A 19,094-nucleotide genomic window follows, 5' to 3' on the forward strand; every position below is an offset into this window, starting at 1 on the left:
GCAATCCCACTACTGGGCATATACCCTGAGAAAACCATAATTCAAAAAGAGTCATGTACCAAAATGTTCATTGCAGCTCTGTTTACAATAGCCAGAACATGGAAGCAACCTAAGTGTCCATCAACAGATGAATGGGTAAAGAAGATGTGGCACATATATACAATGGAATATTACTCAGCCATAAAAAGAAATGAAACTGAGTTATGTGTAATGAGGTGGATGGACCTGGAGTCTGTCATACAGAATGAAGTAAGTCAGAAGGAGAAAAACAAATACCATATGCTAACACATATATATGGAACCTCAATAAATATTTGATGAAATAATAAGCAAACAAATGAATTAAACCCAAGCCCTCTGGCAGAAAGACCAGAGGTACTACTTTATACATGAGACCTTTCCAGGAGCTTTTCTGCAGAGTTTCTGCTGGTCTTCTTGATCCTGTATACCTTAAGGGACCCCAACAGGTCCCCATCTTTCCTGGCTAGGGCCCAAATCCCTGGAACAGGCCAGAGCTTAGTCACTTTCTGTTCATTCCCAAGCAGCTAGGCCTGCTGTGGCTTCTGTCTTCATTCAAGTGTCACTGGGCTTAGAAGCTTCCCCTGAGACTGGGACCTAGGTCTGGTCTGGCACTGCCTGACCTAGTAGCTTCATGTAAGTCAACTGTATTTATTTATTTATTTATTTATTTATTTATTTATTTATTGGCTTAAACAATAAACATTTATGTCTCACAGTTCTGAAGGCTGGGGGGAATACAAGATTTTTTAAAAATTCTTTTCCATTATAGGATACTGAATATGGTTCCCTGTGCTATACAGTAGGATCTTGTTGTTTATCCATCCTATATAGAATAGTTTGCATCTGTTAATCCCAAACTCCCACTCCATCCCTTCCCCACCTCCCTCCCCCCTTGGAAACCAGAAGTCTGTTCTCTATGTCTGAAGTCACCTGCATCTGAGACTCAGCCTCCTGCTCTGGGGGATGGCAGTGAGGATGTAGAGCCGTTGACTTCAGAGGGTGAGATGGCCCTGACTCTTTGGTTGCCTAGGATTCTAAACTTCTGTGACACAGACAGGCAGCTCTACCAACTGGAAATGGGGAGTTTTAGTCAATCCTGCTGTTCTCTTATTCAGCAAGTATTTGTCCACAGTTACCATGTGCCCTGCCCAGGCACTGGGACTCTCATTCACATTCTCGAAACCTCCTGCTTCCTGACCCCTTGCCCTGAAAATCTGGGCTGTGACCTCAACACCTAAAGGCTTCCCAAGCCCACGTCCTGACCCCTGTGATGCCCACCTCTTTACCTCCTGTCTCTGCACTCACCCACACACACACACATCAGACTCATTGCACAGATGCGTGGCTGCTGGCGACTTGCAAGGAGGAGAGCCTTCGAGCTGGGTAAGTGTGTATTCAGCTGTGAGTGAGTGTGTTGACGTGTACTTAAGCGTGCATGGCTGTAAGAGTATGTGTGTGTGAGGCCATGGAGTGGAGGTGCGCGTCAGAGTTTGATTGTGGAAGCATTGGGTGTACAGGAATGTATCTAAGTGTGTTTGAGCGCCAGCGTGTGGGGGAGTGTGAGTCGCTGTCAGAGTATGAGTGGGCATGTATGAATATAGGTGGGTTGAATGGGAAGTGAGTGTGCCTGGGTGTGTTGGTGAGTGAGTGAGTGAGCGTGTAAATGCACTTGTGTGAATAGGCACACACGCCCCCAGCCCCCAGAATTCCTGGCGGTCCAGTGGTTAGGACTCCGAGCTTTCACTGCTGAAGGCACCGGTTCAATCCTTGGTTGGGGAACTAAGAAAAAGTGCACAACCCCTCCAGTCCTTCACCAGTTACAGCAGACACACCCTCACATGTATGTGGGCATACCCGTACCTCTTATGGCCAAAGGTGGCTCAAGCTATAAACTTTTAGTCCAATAAAGGGGAGACTTTGTCCACAGGCCGGGGTCAGTTTCCCTTCTCCACCCCTGACTTGGAACTGGGGAGCTGACTTCCCTGGGTAGCTAAAGGCTACCTCTCCTAGGAAGGAGCTCCCTCAGACCAGAGCCTGCAGCCTGCCTCCCCACATAAGCCAGTCCCCTCCCTACTCCTGCCATCTCATCTGTTTCCGGCCAGGCCCTGGCAGTGACCCTGAGCAGAGAGGCAAAGGATGAGGGTGGGAGGCAGGACATTCCAGGTACTTCCTTGGCTATGGGGTGGGGGTGGGGTGTCTCCATGGAGATGAGCGGTGGACCATGTCCAGATGGTTATCAGGACTTCCAGAGTCCTCCCTTCCCTCACCCAGTCAGGCCTCCTTGGCTCTGAGCACAGTGAGGAAGCTGGCAAAAGTCCATCACTTCTCAAAGGGGTTTCCAGAGATGAGACAGGGGCTAGAGGTTCCTGGGAGTGGGCCAAGACGACTTCCCAGAGCAAGGATCAGAGAAGCTGGTTGAGATGACTGCCTCTGGTGTAAGCCTTTATCCCCAGAGAGCTCTGGAGACAGAGGAGAGTAACACCCACCCCTTCTCCACACCACGTCACATCTGACCTGAAGGTATGACCAAGGCAGTCCAGGGAGGTGTCAGGTTATTAGTCAGTTTTCAGCCTCTTCATAACCTCACCCCACTGGCAACCTCAGCTGTCCATAAGACCCCCCATTAGTGACCCCCAGACCTCCTGTCCTTCGGTCATATGCAGGATTGGGTAGGGGCACACAGACCCTCTTTCTCCTCCCAAAGCTATTGGAACTCCCGGTGCATTTGTGAGAGCTGGAAAAGACCCCCGCTGTCATGGTCATTGTCCTGGGAGCTGAAGCGGGATGGCAGTGAGCGCTGAGGAAGGATTTCTTGAGTAGCAAAGAAACAAGGTTTGGAAACACAGATTGGGATTTTTGCTTCTGTCTTCAGCCACCCTGGGATCAACTCTCTCCCTCTAAACCCCTAAATGCATCACCGCAACCATTCTCAACCTCTACCAGATCCCCAGAGCCCCACAAAATGGTGGGGTGCCTACCTCTCCGTTTCTCAGGAACCTGAGTTTTCTGGAGAAGAGCCAGGATGGGAAAGGGGCTCTGGTTTTATCTCCCCTGACTCCAGTCTTCCTAGGGAAAGTTGTTTCCACTTGAGTCAGAGGGACTGAGGCTAAACAACCAGGCTGACAAAGGTCCCATGGAAGCGCCAAGCAGCCTGAAGCTGGAGGAGATGGCCTTGGACAGTCAGGTATCTCTCTCCAAGCCTGGCTTCACACTTTCTCTCCTCACCGTACACTGGGAGCTCACAAGGAAGGAAGCATGACAGTAATAGTATTATTATTATTCTATATTCTACAGCACTTACTGCTACATCTGGCGTTGTTCCATACATGTGTTAACTCATTCAGTCCTCACCTTGTGCAACTTAATGAGGTAAGCAGAACTATCTATTATCCCCATTTTACAGATGAAGAAACTAAAGAGTAGAGAGGTGGAACCTGTCAGGAATCCAGCAGGAATAGTATATTGTCAGAGTGCTTCACTGAAGAGAGTTTAAGAAGGGACTATTTACAGAGGTGGGGCAGGGTCAAGGGATGGCCCAAGCACTAACAGTGGGCAGCCATTCCCCTCCTCAGCAAGAGGAGGCGAGAGGAGAGGGCAGTGTTACTGGATGCAGTGAAAGTCCTGGAAAAGGCGTGAATACCCAGACTTTCTTCCCGACCTCCTCACACCCGCCCTGGCTTCTGATTTCCTAGCTGTGCCTCGCACTTACCAAACCCACCTGGAAGCCAGAGGGGAAGAGGGCCCAGGTGACGCAGCCCACAAGTGTCAACCTCCCTGGGCACAGAGTAGGCGGAGATTGGATCTGGAGGAAATGAGACCACATGCCCAAGGGCCCATGTCTGGGAAGGGCTTGTTTGGAACACAGGTGATCTGGCCCGGGAGCCCTGCTGCCTGAGATGTTGCAGAGTGCTGCCTGGGAAAGGGGTTCAGGGCAACCAGGTTGCGGACAGTAAGCTGAGTTCTAGTCCAGGCTTTGCTGCACTGCTCTGTGACCCTGAGTGAGACTCTGGGCCTCAGTTTCCCCTTTATGCAGGGTGGGTGCCTCTCTGGGACAGCCACAGTGCCCAGACCAGGCAGAGTCTCTGTTCCCACTGCCAAACTCCTTCTTACCGCAAATAAGCCTGGCACCAAAGGCCAAGGCCCCAGGTGTGGAGAGGCTGAGTGCCTGAGGGGGCCACCCCCAGCTGCTGGGCGGACACACCCACTCCTCTGCCTGCTTAGGACTCAGACGTTCTACTCAGCGTTCCAAGGTGAGCCCCTTGAGGGCCCAAGTGCCCCCTTCTGATTTAAAAAAATTTTAAATAGTTTAGTTTAGTTTTTATTTTATTTTTTTAATTGAAGTATAGTTGATGTACATTATATAAGTTACAGGTATACAGTATAGTAATTCACAATTTTTAAAGGTTATACTCCATTTATAGTTACTATAAGATATTGGCTATATTCCCTGTGCTTTTTTTGTGTGGCTTTTTTTTTTTTTTTTTTTTTTTTTGGCCACACCGTGCAGCAGGTGGGATCTTAGTTCCCCGACCAGGGATCAAACCCGTGCCCCCTGCATTGGGAGCATGAAGTCTTAACTACTGGACCACCAGGGAAGTCCCTCCCTGGTTTGTACGGTACATCCTTGTAGCTTATTTTATATATAGTAGTTTGTACCTCTTAATCCCCTACCCCTATATTACCACTCCCCCACCTTCCATCTCCCATCTGGTAACCACCAGTTTGTTCTCTGTATCTGTGAGTCTGTTTCTTTTTTGTTATATTCACTAGTTTGTTATATTTTTTAGATTCCACATATAAATGATATCATACAGGCTTCTGCCATCTTTCCAGCCCTTAGTCAGACAGGCGTGGAGACACTTCTAGAAGTAACATCACGATGGCTGCCCAAGGAGAACCCCAAGTTCAGTTCAAACTTGTATTGGTTGGTGATGGTGGTACTGGCAAAACTACATTTGTGAAACGTCATCTGGTGAATTTGAGAAGTATGTAGCTTCCTTGGGTGTTGAGGTCCATCGCCTTGTGTTCCATACCAACAGAGGACCTATTAAGTTCAAAGTATGGGATACAGCTGGTCAGGAGAAATTTGGTGGACTGAGAGATGGCTATTATATCCAAGCTCAGTGTACCATTACAATGTTTGATGTAACATCGAGAGTTACTTACAAGAACGTGCTTAACTGGCACAGAGTTCTGGTACAAGTGTGTGAGAACATCCCCATCGTGTTGTGTGACAACAAAGTGGGTATTAAGGACAGAAAGGTTAAGGCACAGTCAATTGTCTTCCACCGAAAGAAGAATCTTCAGTACTATGACATTTCTGCCAAAAGTAACTACAACTTTGAAAAGCCCTTCCTCTGGCTTCCTAGAAAACTGATGGGAGACCCTAACTTGGTTCATCGCCATGCCTGCTCTCGCCCCGCCAGAGGTGGTCATGGACTCAGCGTTGGCAGCGCAGTACGAGCAGGATCTAGAGGTTGCTCAGACAACTGCCCTCCCAGATGAAGAGAAAGTGAAGCTGGACCCCAGCGTCAGAAGTCTAGTTTTATAGGCAACTGTCCTGTGATGTCAGTGGTGCAGCGTGTTTGCCACTTTACTATATAGCTAAGCAGAACATGTGCTTAATCTTTGGGATGATGAAGGAGATGAATGGGCTTCGGAGTGAATGTGGCAGTTAAAAAAAAATGCCTTCATTTTTTGGACCTACTTATTTAGGTGTTTTGGAACACAGTTGTTTCCTCCTTGAGTTTCAAACATAAGACTGCTCCAGTCACATCACACACACACACACAAAAAGTGATATCATACAGTATTTTTCTCTGTCTGACTTATTTCACTTAGCATAATACCCTCCAAGTCTATCCATTTTGCTGCAAAGGACAAATTTTCGTTCTTTTTTATGGCTGAATAGTATTCCATTGTATATATATTTATATATATATATATGTAGTATACATATAGTATAAGTGGTATTCCATTATATGTATATAATGGAATATTATTCAGCAGATGAATGAATTAAGGTTAACAGATGAATGGATAATATATATACCACATCTTAATCCATTCATCTGTTAATGGACATTTAGGTTGTTTCCATATCTTTTCCCATATCAATTGTAAACAATGCTACTATGAACATTGGAGTGCATGTATCTTTTAGAATTAGTGTTTTTGGTTTTTTTCAGATATATATCCAGGAGTGGTATTTCTGGGTCATATAATAGTTCTATCTTTAGTTTTTTGAGAAACCTCCATACTGTTTCCACAGTGGCTGCACCAATTTATATTCCTACCAACAGTGTATGAGGGTTCCCTTTCTTTTTGGAAAAAACATATTTATTTATTTATTTATTTATTTATTTATTTATTTAGGCTGCGCTGGGTCTCAGTTGCAGCATGCAGGATATTTAGTTGCAGCGTGCGATATTCCTACCAACAGTGTATGAGGGTTCCCTTTCTTTTTGGAAAAAACATATTTATTTATTTATTTATTTATTTAGGCTGCGCTGGGTCTCAGTTGCAGCATGCGGGATATTTAGTTGCAGCGTGCAAACTCTTAGTTGCGGCATGCACGTGGGAGCTAGTTCCCTGACCAGGGATTGAACCCGGCCTGCCCCCTGCATTGGGAGCTCGGAGTCTTAGCCACTGGACCACCAGTCCCAAGGGTTCCCTTTTCTCCACATCCTCACCAATGTTTGTTACTTGTGTTATTTTTGATGATAGCCATTCTGACAGGTATGAGGTGATAGCTCATTGTGGTTTTGATTTGCATTTCCCTGATGATTAGTGATGTTGAGCATCTTTTCACGTGCTGCTTGGCCATCTGCATGTTCTCTTTGGAGAAATGTCTATCCAAGTCTTCTGCCCATTTTTTAATCAGGTTGTTTATTTTTTTGATGTTGAGTTTTATGAGCTGTTTATATATATTGGGTATTAACTCCTTATCAGTCATATCATTTGCAAATATTTTCTCCCATTCAGTAGGTGTCTTTTCGTTTTGTCAGTGGTTTCCTTTGCTGTGCAAAAGCTTTTAAGTTTAATTAGGTCCCATTTGCTTATTTTTGTTTTATTTCCTTTGCTTTAGGAGACTGATCCAAAAAAAAATATTGCTACTATTTATGTCAAACAGTGTTCTGCCTGTTTTCCTCTAGGAGTTTTACAGTCTCTGGACTTTTTTTTTTTTTTTTTTTTTTTGGCTGTGTTGGGTCTTTGTTGCTTTATTGCTTCGTTGCTGGGCTTTCTCTAGTTGCGGCGAGCGGGGGCTACTCTTCATTGCGGTGGCTTCCCTTATTGCAGAGCATGGGCTCTAGGTGCATGGGCTTCAGTAGTTGTGGCATGTGGGCTCAGTAGTTGTGGCTCGTTGCAGAGCAGAGGCTCCGGACGCACAGGCTCAGCGGCCATGGCTCACGGGCCCAGCCACTCCATGGCATGTGGGATCTTCCCGGACCAGGGCACGAACCCGTGTCCCCTGCATTGGCAGGCGGACTCTCAACCACTGCACCACCAGGGAAGCCCCCAGCAGGCGGATTCTTAACCACTGCGCCACCAAGGAAGCCCGTGGTCTCTGGTCTTACATTTAGGTCTTTAATCCATTTTTAGTTTATTTTTGTATATAGTGTTAGAGAATGTTCTAATTTCATTAGTTTACATGTAGTTGTCCAGTTTTCCCAGCACCACTTATTGAAGAGACTCTCTTTTCTCCATTGTATATTCGTGCCTCCTTTGTCATAGATTGACAAAAAGTGCATGAGTTTATTTCTGGGCTCTCTATTCTGTTCCATTGATCTATGTGTCTGTTTTTGTGCCAGTACCATAGTGTTTTGATTACTGTAGCTTTGTAGAATAGTCTGAAAGTCAGGTAGGACGTGATTCCTCTAGCTCTGTTCTTCTTTCTCAAGATTGTTTTGGCTACTCAGGGTCCGTACAAATTTTAAGATTATTTGTTCTAGTTCTGTGAAAAATATCCTTGGTATTTTGATAGGGATTGCATTGAATCTGTAGATGGCCTCAGGCAGTATAGCCATTTTAACAATATTAATTCTTCCAGTCCAAGAACATGGTATATCTTTCTATCTGTTTGTGCTGTCTCCAATTTCTTTCATCAGTGTCTTATAGTTTTCCAAGTACAGGTCTTTTCCCTCCTTAGGTATGCTTTTTCCTAGGTATCTTATTCTTTTTGATGCGATGGTAAATAGGATTGTTCCCTTAGTTTCTCTTTCTGTTAGTTCATGGTTAGTCTATAGAAATGCAACAGATTTCTGTATATTAATCTTGTATCCTGCAACTTTACCAAATTCATTGATGAATGAATTGATGAATTCAGTAAAGTTGCAGGTGAAGGAGGCTCCCCACATGACTTTCTCCTTCCTTTGCACTGCCAGCATTCCCAGGTGCACAACTCAGTGTCCCCACCTCAGGACAGGCTCCTTCCTCCCAATGAGGAGGCCAGTACCTTCACAGACCCTCCTGCCGGGGACCAAGGGTGTCTCTGGCCTCTGGGGTCTCTGTTCAGGGTGGAGCAGTCCCTCCTCTCCCTTCCTACCCCACCCAATTCTACCCCACCCCAAGCCTGGGGGGCCACACCCAGGCTTTTAGACAAACAAAATCAAGGGGAGAGAACTAGCAAGAAGGAGGGAGCTCATTACTAGGAATTAAGGAGGAGGTATGCCCTGGGGTAAGATGAGCGGGACTGGTCACTCAGACTCTCTTAGGTACTTAGGTACATGACATGTTCACTTAGAAGTACACATAGAAAGACCCAGACACAAAGAGTCAGGCAGGGACAGAGGCACAGAAAGAGACAGAGACATGGTCAGCCAGGGGCACAGACCCAGAGCCACACCAGACAGACTGAGAGAAAGATAGGTATACCCAGCAGTACTGAGAGGTGCACAGCTGCGTGTGCACACACACAAGCAGGCACACAAGGAAACGGAAACCAAGCTCAGGTTTCAGGGAGGTGGATTTCAATGCAAGCAAGTCAGAGCTTTACGGAACCATGAGCTCCTCCAAAGCTGGCTGTGGAGAGGACTAGCTCAGCAAGAAGGGACAGAGATGAGACGTGGAATCTTGATTCTCTCTCAAGACCACCCTGGCAAACGGATTAAGCTACTTTCCTGAAGGAGATGAAGAGGTTTCTCTCTAGAACTTGCTATCAGACAGAACTGCTGGTAGGAGGCATATCTTAGAAGGGAGTAGGGGAGGTGGGAAGCTTCGCTCCTGCCCCCAGGGGTCATGCTGCTCCTTGGCTTCTGTCACTGGGCGGCCAGGCCTTCCTCTTTCTTGGCCAGGCCTTTCTCTTCCTCACTCGGTCTGGCCTTCCATCCAGCGTGTTCCCTAGGCTACATGCTCCTCTGCCCTCCACACCCGTGGTGGCCCCCTCTTGTGTCTCCCTTCTATTCCTCCCCAAAGCCTCCTCAATTTAGGGCACGGCAAGCCATCACCCCGTTCTTCCTCCCCCCTCTCAGGAACTTCAGATTTGTGGAAGGAATCTGAGGCGGAAGAGGATATTAAATTCAATGACCTTTAAAAAACAGCCTTCAGATCTCTCCACCACCACCATCCCCCCTCCCCTGTTCTGCAGAAAAAAATCATTTTTTTGACATTTATTGACTATTATCTTCCATTACCTCCTCCTCTCAATGTCTCCCAATTCACAGATGAGGAAACTGAGGTTCAGAGAAAGAAAATGACCACCCCAGTATCACACAGCTAGAGAGAGGCCAAGCTGGGCTTGGAATCCAGGTCTGACTACTTGTTCACCACTGGGCCAGAAGCCCTCCCACCACCCCCTGGGCTGACTGGTCAGCCAGGATTTGAGAGTAAGAGAAGACAAAGGGCATGGGGCATGCTGGGGAGGATAGCAGAGTGAGGGTACCCAAAGCGGGACAGGTGTGGCTGCAGTGAAACTCTGAAGCACACATTCTCCTCCCATGGTTTGCCATTTCTCCCCCCAGGGCCTGAGAAGGGGACACTCCCTCTGGCTCAGGTCCCTTCAACATTCCAGACACGCCTCTTGGGAGTTGGGGACGAGTGGGTGGAGACCTGAGATGGAACTCCCTTCCCCCAGCCCCACCTGCACAGAGTCCAGGCTGTGCGACCCACCCCCTCTGGGCCATTGTCTACTCATCTGTGAAGTGGCTGGGGAGCAAGAGTTGGCTTATCCTCTAAAAACCACAGTTCTCCTCCAGACCCAGGCATCCCAACGTGGTTAACTCTGCAGGAGAGCTTGGGTTGGGGCCGCCTTCCCTTTTTATTCCCAGTGAAATTTGAGGAGGATTCAGTAAGGAAGGAGGAGGAGGTGGGAAGGGGCACGTGATCTCCCAACAGAGCTTCCCAGGCTTCAGTCAGGGCACCAGAGTCAGTCCAATCCCAGATCCCAGCCTTACAGGACACAGGGGTGCCTTAGACTGAAGAAAGGGATGACTTCCTGGAGGAGGTGTTGGAGCAGATCAGGAGGATTTTAGTGAGTGGACAGTGAGGTAGGAAGGCACAGGAGCACACAAAGTAGTCTGGGGTGGATGGAGCATTGTGAGGGGAGGTGTAGAGACCAGGGCCAGGTCCTGGAGGGCCTGACTGCAGGATGGAGGGATTTGAATTGTCTCTGGGTAGCGGCGAGAGCCGTAGAAAGAGGCCCACTTTCAGCAGGGGTTTTCAGAAAGATCCCTCTGGTTGCTGTGTGGACTGACTGGGGCAAACTGGAGTCAGAGAGGCTGCTCAGGGGGCTGTGGCCAAGGTCTAGTTGAAGGTGATAGAGCCCAAACAGCTGCGAGGTGTAGAAGGCAATAACAGGCTCCCGGTCTGATTGGTCTCTTCCAGCAACAGGGAGCTCACTATTTCTTGGGTAGCAGTCCTCTCCTTTGGGCAGCTCTGCCTGGGAGAAAGTTCTTCCCTAGGCCAGGCTTCAGCCTGCCTTCCTGGGGTAGTAGGTGGGTGCAGGGGTTGAGAAGGTGTGATTCATTGTACTGGGGGGGTCCCAGGAAGATGGAAACTTGGGGGAGAGTGTGGGATGCCGAGTTCAAGCTGAGCTGAAGGAGCTCTCTGACCTGTGTGACTGACCCCTGCCCCTAGGGCAGGTTTGAGTACTACCCTCAGGGTGCCCTGGCTATCTGTGGCCAAACTCACCGAAGCTCTTTAGCTGGTGCCACAAAAAACAGCAGAGCAAGCAGAGAGATATTTACACAATTGGCATATATTTTATTATTTTTTTTTATAAAAGGCAAAAGAGTACATGAGTTGAGGATTAAAGGAGTGAAAAAAAAAAAAAAGGAATGAAGAGCCTATTTAGAGTCTCCCAACCTGCATCCCTAAAACTATAACATCTTTTATATATATATGTGTATATATATACACACACACACACACACACACACACATATATATACACTTTTTTAATTTTTTTTTTATAGAGCAAACGTGAAACTTATGACCTGGACTTCACCCCACCCCCCTCATGCCTCCATTGTGACAGAAACACATCACTCTGCTCCTCCTTATGTATGAATAGCCAGAGCTCTTCATCTGGGCTGTGGTCCCCTCCTCCTAGCCCTACTCATATTCCCACCCTACCTCCCCCAAAGCCTATAGAAGCCTCCTATGTAGAAAAAAACAGCAGACACACACATACTAAGAAACACATGTACCTGGACCCTCCTCCACACGGAGCCCCTGAAACATGCAGACCCCTGGTGCTTTCCTCACTCATAGATAGACACAACACCCTCCCTCCCTCCGGGCCTCCCCCGCACACCCACAGATAGAATCCCTTCCACTTGGTCCTTTGCCCTGATTATCTGGAGAACCACACACACGCACGTGCACACATCTGCTGCCCATTCTCTCTCTTTGGGAGACAAAGGACTAGATTGGCCCTACTCCCTGTGCCACCAGCTTACAGGCAGAGGCCAGCGGTCCTATTGGGTCCTATTTCCTTCGGGATGGAAAATCCTGAAGGGGGCTGTCTAGAGGGGCGGTGGTAGACAAGGAGCTTCTTAGCCTGGGAGGGGGGTCATGAAGAGGGCTTCTAGGAAGCAGCCCCTGCACAGTCAAAGGATGTTCATGAGAGGGGGTCGGGGGGAGGCCCCCTGCCCATTCACATCTGCCCCTTGTGCTTCACTTGGGACAGCTTCACATTCTCCTCATCGGTGGAGGGTGGAGGTGCTTCCAGGTGGCAGCCGATCATGAGCTGATACACGAGGACACCCGCAATGGAACCCAGGAGTGGGGAGATGATGGGCACCCACCACCAGTGGCGGCCGGTCCTGGGGGCAGACAGATGTGGTTAGGGACGCGTGGGGCAGGGCAGAGGGGAGACGGGCTGGCGCGCGCTGGCGGGGACTGCACTCACGTGAAGACTTCCGAGCCCCAGCCGGCAATGGCTGTGAAAAGGCGAGGGCCGAAGTCCCGGGCGGGGTTGACGGCGTAGCCAGAGTTGAAGCCCATGGAGGTGCCGATGACCAGGACCACCAGGCCCACAGTGAAGGCCTCCAGGCCACGCGGGACAGGGTTATTGTAGGGGTCCACAATGGCCAGCACACACACGATGAGGGAGGCTGTGCCAATGAACTGGGGAGTGGGGAGAACAGGGTGAGAAGAGCCCCCATCCACCTTCCGGCCCCTCCTTCCACCGTCCAGCTTCCCTCCACTCTCAGAGTTTTGGCATCTCCCGTGCTCTGCTCTCCAGAGCAGTGGTGCTAAGACTTTTGCTGGTTAAATTTGCAGATTCCTAGGAATCTGCTCTAGACGAGGAGTCCTGTCCCCCAGCCAGCCCATGAGCAACCCAAGGCAGCCTGGTCCTCCTCCCTGAGTTTGCCTCACTCATCCCCAGCCCATACCTGGTCGAAGAAGCCATTGACCATGTCCAAATGTCCAGAGGGGTAGGTGGCAAAGATGCCGGCTGTGCCATTGGGACCCGAAACTATAAGCTGGTTGTTGGCGAAGGCCCAGATTGCATCTGGTCACAGATTAGATACCAAGTGGGTGAGGGCAGAGGCCTGAGCCCCATCTCCCCTCTCAGGCTGGGCCCACCCTCCCAGGGGTCACAGGTGAGTGTAATCGCTGCTTTATTACCCTGGAGTCGGGGGTGGGAAGGTGGAGGGGTGGAGGGCCTGACTCCATTGTTGCCCAACTCATTTCTTTCCCCTCATGACCCCCACCTGGGGCCTGTGCGTGAATGAGTCATAAGCCCGGGGCCTGGGCAGGCCCAGCCATCTGTTATCGAAAGGCCTGGTACCAGCAGGTCCCAAGAAGGGGGAGGGGGTAGTGGAGGAAGGCAGGGTGGGAAGGCTCACCATAATACAGCCCAAAAACGATCCCGGCACCCAGGAAGGCTCCCAGAGTCTGAGCCATGGTGTAGACGGGCAGCTTGATCCAGGGCTCACGCGCCAGGAAGCACATAGCAAAGGTCACGGCAGGGTTCAGGTGGGCCCCTGGGCAGAGGGGAGATGGAACCTATTAGCCCCCACCTGCCACAGTGGGGAGGCCAGGATTCCCCCGCCCCATACTCCCCCTCTCTGGCCCTGGTGAGCAGGGATGCAGAGAAGGGTTTCTTGTACAGAATGGTGTGTTGGACTATGTAACAGACCAACTCGACTAATCTCTGATTCCAAGGTGAGAGTCGAAATGTCCAAGTATCAAGTTCCTTCACCACTCTTCTCTTCCAAGGACCCAAAGCTATGCCCTGTTCTGAGACGACCTCCACTCCCACCCTATTCTCCAGCGGGACACCTTGTGGGAATGCTGTGGAGGGGTGATGGCTGAGGGTGGGGTAAGGCCTTACCGGAGACCTGGCCAGCGATAAGGATGCCTAGGGTGACGGCGAAGCCAAAGGCCAGGTTGATGGTGAGGAAACCACCGTGGGTGCCCCGGCTGAGCACGACCTGGGCCACAGAGCCACAGCCAAACAGCTGTGTCAGGAAACAGAACAAAGCAGGGAGGGTGAGGACCAGTGAGTCTCACTGCAGAGGGCAGGGATGAAGCCAACAACCTCCCCCTGCCTTCACGGGGAGGACGAGAGGGCGAGAAGCCCTTTCCTGGAATCGAGCCCCTCCTCCTCCTGCTGCAATTATACCCCGCAGAAGAAGCAGACATGCCCTCTTAGCCCCAATGTCCCAACTCTACTAATAACAGGGTCCTATGGAAGGGACTGGGAGCAACGTTTGCAACTTCGAGCCCAGAAGATGGCTGAACCATCTCCACTGATTTTTCTTGACTCTCGGTAGGAGTGGGTGGAAGGGGACACTCTCACCTGAGCAGTTCCTCCCCCAGCCCTTCAGGCCTGGCCCATAGGGGTGGGAAGGCTCTCTCTCATCCCCCACCTGCAATTGCCTCCCTCTCTGCCCCAAAGAAGAGCTGAGGGGGAGAGGGCACAAAGAAAGGGAGGAAGCCAGAAGTTGGTTTGAGTCCCCTTCTCCTGAATCTGGGGTGTCAGAGCTCCTGCCTCTCTCTGTTCTCCCTCTCAGGATCTTCAGCCTTCTTGACCTGTTCCTGACCCAGAGCCTCCTCTCTCCACTCACCCTGACCTCCCTGCCCTCAGAGGTCCAGGTTCCCCACTCAGATTTGGAGGTCCTAAAGACAGCAATCTGCCTAGTCTCACTAGCCATAGTCCAGGACCTCCAGAGCAGTGGAAGTGGGGAGATTGGTTCTAAGCTTTCTGCTGGAAATTGGGGGGGTGGGGGCAGTACTAAACTCCCTGATGTCCTGCAAGTACAGAATGTGCTATTTATCGGTTCCCCTTGTTCAAATGTAAAAATGTTTCTGTACTAGCTCCTCTGTAAAGAGCCATTGCCCTGAGCCCCCAAAGTGTCCCCCGAAGCTGCTCCAGCGCTGCCCCAGCTCTCCTCTCCCACCTCTCCATAACTAAAGTTTTTTTTTTTTTTTTTTTGGCTGCGTTGGGTCTCCGTTGCTGTGCACGGGCTTTCTCTAGTTGTGGTGAGCGGGGGCTACTCTTGCTGCAGTGCGTGGGCTTCTCATTGCGGTGGCTTCTTTTTGTTGCAGAGCATGGGCTGTAAGCATGTGGGCTCAGTAGTTGTGGCTCTTGGGCTCTAGAGCACAGGCTCAGTAGTTGTGGTGCGCGGGCTTAGTTGCTCCGCGGCATGTGGGATCTTCCCGGACCAGGGCTCGAACCCTGCATTGGCAGGCAGATTCTTAACCACTGTGCCACCAGGGAAGCCCCATAACTAAAGTTTTTATGCCTATCCAGCAGAAATTTTCCAAAACCTGTGCTAAAGGCCCTTGTCCCTTCTAAAGGGTCAGTGTCCTGCTGTACTGGGTGGGTAAGCATTTTGATTATCATCCTTCACGAGGACCAAGAGATAGTGGGGAAGCCAGCAGCAGTGATGCAGAGCAAAGGTGTGCAGGCAGGTGAGAGCAAAGGTCAGAGAGTGTAAGTATGTATGTGTGTTGGAACAGGCACGTGAGGGTCTGGGGCACCCTGCCCGGCTTGGCCAGCCCTGGCCTCAGCTCCTTGCCTGCCTGAGGCCCAGACCTGGCTCCATCCCAGGAGGCCTTGGAGGGAGAAGCTGTCAGAGCCAGTTCCACCACCTTGAGACTAATCTTCCTCTTCCTCCCGGCTCCTTCTCCCTCTCCTCACCTTACTAGGTGCCTCAGAGAAAGGGGCTTCCCTCGCCTGAAAGCCAGCCTTGATTCTGCCTTTGCAGGCTCTCGGTCCCCAACCCACAGAGGTGTGCAGGTAAGCCCTCACCGACCACTTGGGCGTCTCCCGGGCCTGGCCTCTCCTCTGCGGGCACTGACACAAAATGCCTCTCAGCCACCTGAGCCTGAAAGCCTTCACAGACATAACACCCTCCTTCTGGGAGGGAGGAGAGAAGCCAAATGATCCTGGGGCTCAGCGGGAGGCCCGACTGCTCCTTTGAGGGAAGGCAAACTGAGACTAAGGAGGAGATAGGGAGGCCCTTCTGTGAAGGGAAGACAACTTGCTCTGTCCTGACTGCTCTCAAACAGGGGGCTGGACTAAAAATTAGACAGGGATGGGGGGACACAAGGCGCGGGGGCAGGAGGACAACAAGCACCTGCCCTATTCCCTTCTTGGCACTTGGCACTGGGAGAGAAGAGAGGCAGATGACTGGGAGGCCTACTAGTCTGGGGAGGGGGTATGGATAAAGTGCCCCACCTGGCTTCCCCCCTTCCTGTGCCTGGAAGCCAGAGGTGAGTCCAGCTTTCCTCTCCCTATAGCATCTGCTCCACCACCACCACCCATTTGGGGTGGACCATCCAGCCCTACCTGCCCCTAGTTAATCTTGCTAGTCACAGGGGGCCGGCTGGTCTATGTTACCTAGGGTTGGAACTGGGACACGGAGTACCCCATCCCCCACAACGGAGCAAATGAACCCAGACGCAACCCAGAGGGAAACAGGTGTAACCACAAGAGTGGCCGAAAATCTGAGAGTAACTGGGACAGGAAATGGAGCCCATAACTGGTGTGTCTGTCAGACCCAAGAAGTGCAGAGTCACCCAGGAACAACCCAGACCCAAACTGGCATAACCAGAGAATAACTGGGACTGGGGAGTAACCCAGGCAGGGAAGCGTCCCCCTCAGAGAATCTGTACAGTAACTCAGGCCCCCGGGGAGTAACTCAGAGTGCTTCTGCATGGAAGCTGACAGCATCTGTCTGGGAGTTGCTCAGCACTAGGGGAGGAACTTTAGGGACACCACGTCCTTTGTGCCTGGGGCACAGCTGCCTTCCACAGCCTCCTATCTTCAGGATCCTCCCTCCTTCCCGCTTGCTGTTAGCTGTGTAGCCTCCGCCCTCTGCCCCCACCTGTGGCAAACTGTCCTTATGGCAGGGCAAATTTTGGACTTTCTGAGGCTTAATTATTCATTAGGGGCCAGGCATCCAAGACGCAAACAACCCAAGAGGGGCCCATTTGCTCCTGCCTCCACTGTCTCCCAGGGCTGGGACTCTAGGAACCTGGGGAGCTGTGGAAGCCAGAAAGGGCTGGAGGTCCCAGACTGCAGAGGTGACTGCTGTCCCCAGCCTGTGGGCTGGGTCACTGGTGAGAGGGTAAAGGATCAGAGCTGTCACTGGGGCATAACAGCTGTCATTCTGGCAAGAGTCGGAACCGTCAGTCACTGAGGGGGTTAGCGCTATGGGCGGAGAGTGCTCCGGAAGGGGTCAAGTTGGGGGCGAGGGATCAGAGCTGGGAGAGGGGTCAAGGCTGTCTTCAAAAACACAGACCCTCCGGTGAACAGAGAGACTGGGGAGTGTGGGGCTGGAGAGAGGCTTCTCCCTCCACTCACCACGAGGATGAGGGTCCCCAGGCACTCAGCCAGCGCCTGGCGAAGCAGCCGGTAGCGGATGTGGAGCATCTCCCCGCAGCGGGACACCAGTTCCTTCTGTCGACCCATGGCTGGGGCAGGCGGCGGTGCAGTCGGGCGGCGGACACAGCAGCAGTGGCCGTCAGCTCCGAGCGGCGCCCTTTATAGGAGCCGGAGGCACGCGCCCCGCCCGCCGGCAACGCCGCCCGCCGAGCCGGGTGCCGGCCTCAGGAGAGGGCGGCCACCCGGCACCGCTCGCCTAGGGAGGCTGGAGGGGACGCTGGGTTGGGGGGGACGCTGATAAGGAAGGTAGGGGTGTGTGGTGTGAGGAGCCTTTAGGGCTGGTGTTGGCCCGGGGAGGAGGTGTCTGGGGGCTGAGACCAGACTGCGGGATTGTGGAGTCTGAGAGCCGATGGTGGGGTGTAGACACGTGCAGGACGGGGGCTCAGGGGGGAGAAGGAGCCGCCAAAGAGACCTCCTTGGGCCACTCGCAGTGAGCCTCGCTGCCATCCTCACCACGGTGGAGGGGAGAGGAGACATGTCAGAAAGGAAAGGAACTCTGCTTAATGCACTGTGGTGTCCTAAGTGGGAGGGAAACCCAAAAGTGAGGGGATATATGTATGGGTATGGCTGATTCATTTTGCTGTGCAGTAGAAGCTAATACAGCATTGTAAAGCAACTATACTCCAGTAAAAATCAGCTAATAAAAAAAAATATTTTTTTTTTAAAGAGAGAAAGGAAAGGAACTAGCCCCAGCTCTGCACGATGGCTGGACCTGGCATGTCCTCAGTCAGGGGCCTGGAGGGAGGAGGCTGTGCGCCCCAAGGGAGAAGAGACCCTCTCAGAGTCCAGACCCAGGTGGACTCAGGAACACAGGTGCTGAGTTCCAGCCAGAGTACACCGGCCCTTGCTTCTTGCACAGTTAGTACATGTCACATGTTACATGTCTTGACCCACTCCGTTGTCAGCTGTGTCCACACATGACATCTGTCCTATGTGCCTGATCACACTTTCTGGGCATTTTTCATGGCTTTGCTCATGCCTGTTGAACATGGCTGGGTTAACAGAGCTGTCACAAGTGTACCTGCGTGCATCTTGCACATGGCTCCAGAGGCTGAGCTGCAGTTGTCCTGACATGCCACAGGCCACATGCTTGCCAGCAAGGTGAGTTCCAGCTGGTTTGTTTTTTGGTTTTTAATATTTATTTATTTATTTATTTGGCTGCACACTCGGGATCTAGTTCCCTGACCAGGGATCAAACCCCGGGCCCCCTGCATTGGGAGGGTGGAGTCTTAACCCCTGGACCACCAGGGAAGTCCCGAGTTTCAGCTGCTTTTAACCCTCTTCTCTCTCACTCTGGCTGATCCCTGGCCAGGGGCAAGTCTGTCCCTTTAAGAGATTAAGCTGGCTGAACTGTGGGTGTGTCAGTCCCATGTGAGGGGAGGCATGGGGCACCCCTGTTCCCTATGCTGCATCTGATAATTGGGAAACTGAGGTCTGGTAGCCTGGGCCTTACTCCCACAGGACTGGGAGCAAATATGCCCTCACCCCAGTCTCTAAAGGCAGCTTTGCCAGGGAAGAGCACATTTTCCAAAGGGACTTAATCCAGGTGGGCTAAGGGCCCAGGGGACTTGTCCCTTGAGGAATGGCTGTCAGAAATGAGGGCTCCGGGGCTTCCCTGGTGGCGCAGTGGTTGAGAGTCCGCCGGCCGATGCAGGGGACGCGGGTTCGTGCCCCGGTCCGGGAAGATCCCACATTGCCGCGGAGCGGCTGGGCCCGTGAGCCATGGCCGCTG

The 19,094-nt window shown here is 51.4% G+C and overlaps 1 protein-coding gene and 1 pseudogene across 1 annotated transcript; one reads left to right on the top strand and one right to left on the bottom strand.

Moving 5' to 3' along the window:
• The first annotated feature begins 2,710 nt into the window (after positions 1–2,710).
• Positions 2,711–6,427, top strand: LOC129392422 (GTP-binding nuclear protein Ran-like; annotated as a pseudogene).
• Positions 6,428–11,195: 4,768 nt separating this feature from the next.
• AQP3 (aquaporin 3 (Gill blood group)) lies at positions 11,196–17,430 on the bottom strand. Its single transcript, XM_007111401.3, has 6 exons — positions 17,282–17,430; positions 13,802–13,928; positions 13,314–13,451; positions 12,858–12,976; positions 12,371–12,588; positions 11,196–12,284 (listed from the first exon to the last, which is right to left on the bottom strand). Exons 1-6 carry the CDS (start codon positions 17,387–17,389, stop codon positions 12,116–12,118), a joined length of 879 nt encoding a protein of 292 aa, XP_007111463.1. The 5' UTR covers positions 17,390–17,430; the 3' UTR covers positions 11,196–12,115.
• Between the last annotated feature and the right edge of the window lie 1,664 nt (positions 17,431–19,094).

The sequence above is a fragment of the Physeter macrocephalus genome, chromosome 9, assembly GCF_002837175.3.
Source record: "Physeter macrocephalus isolate SW-GA chromosome 9, ASM283717v5, whole genome shotgun sequence".
Taxonomy (NCBI): Eukaryota; Metazoa; Chordata; class Mammalia; order Artiodactyla; family Physeteridae; genus Physeter; species Physeter macrocephalus.

What these genes read in the sequence shown, in the direction of transcription:
- AQP3 (XM_007111401.3), bottom strand. Translation starts at nt 17,389, where the DNA reads ATGGGTCGACAGAAGGAACTGGTGTCCCGCTGCGGGGAGATGCTCCAC. An exon ending in CGTTTTTGGGCTGTATTATG is followed by an intron (nt 12,977 to 13,313) that starts GTGAGCCTTCCC and finishes ATCTGTGACCAG; the next exon opens with ATGCAATCTGGGCCTTCGCC. An exon ending in TGGGGCTCGGAAGTCTTCAC is followed by an intron (nt 12,285 to 12,370) that starts GTGAGTGCAGTC and finishes GTCTGCCCCCAG; the next exon opens with GACCGGCCGCCACTGGTGGT.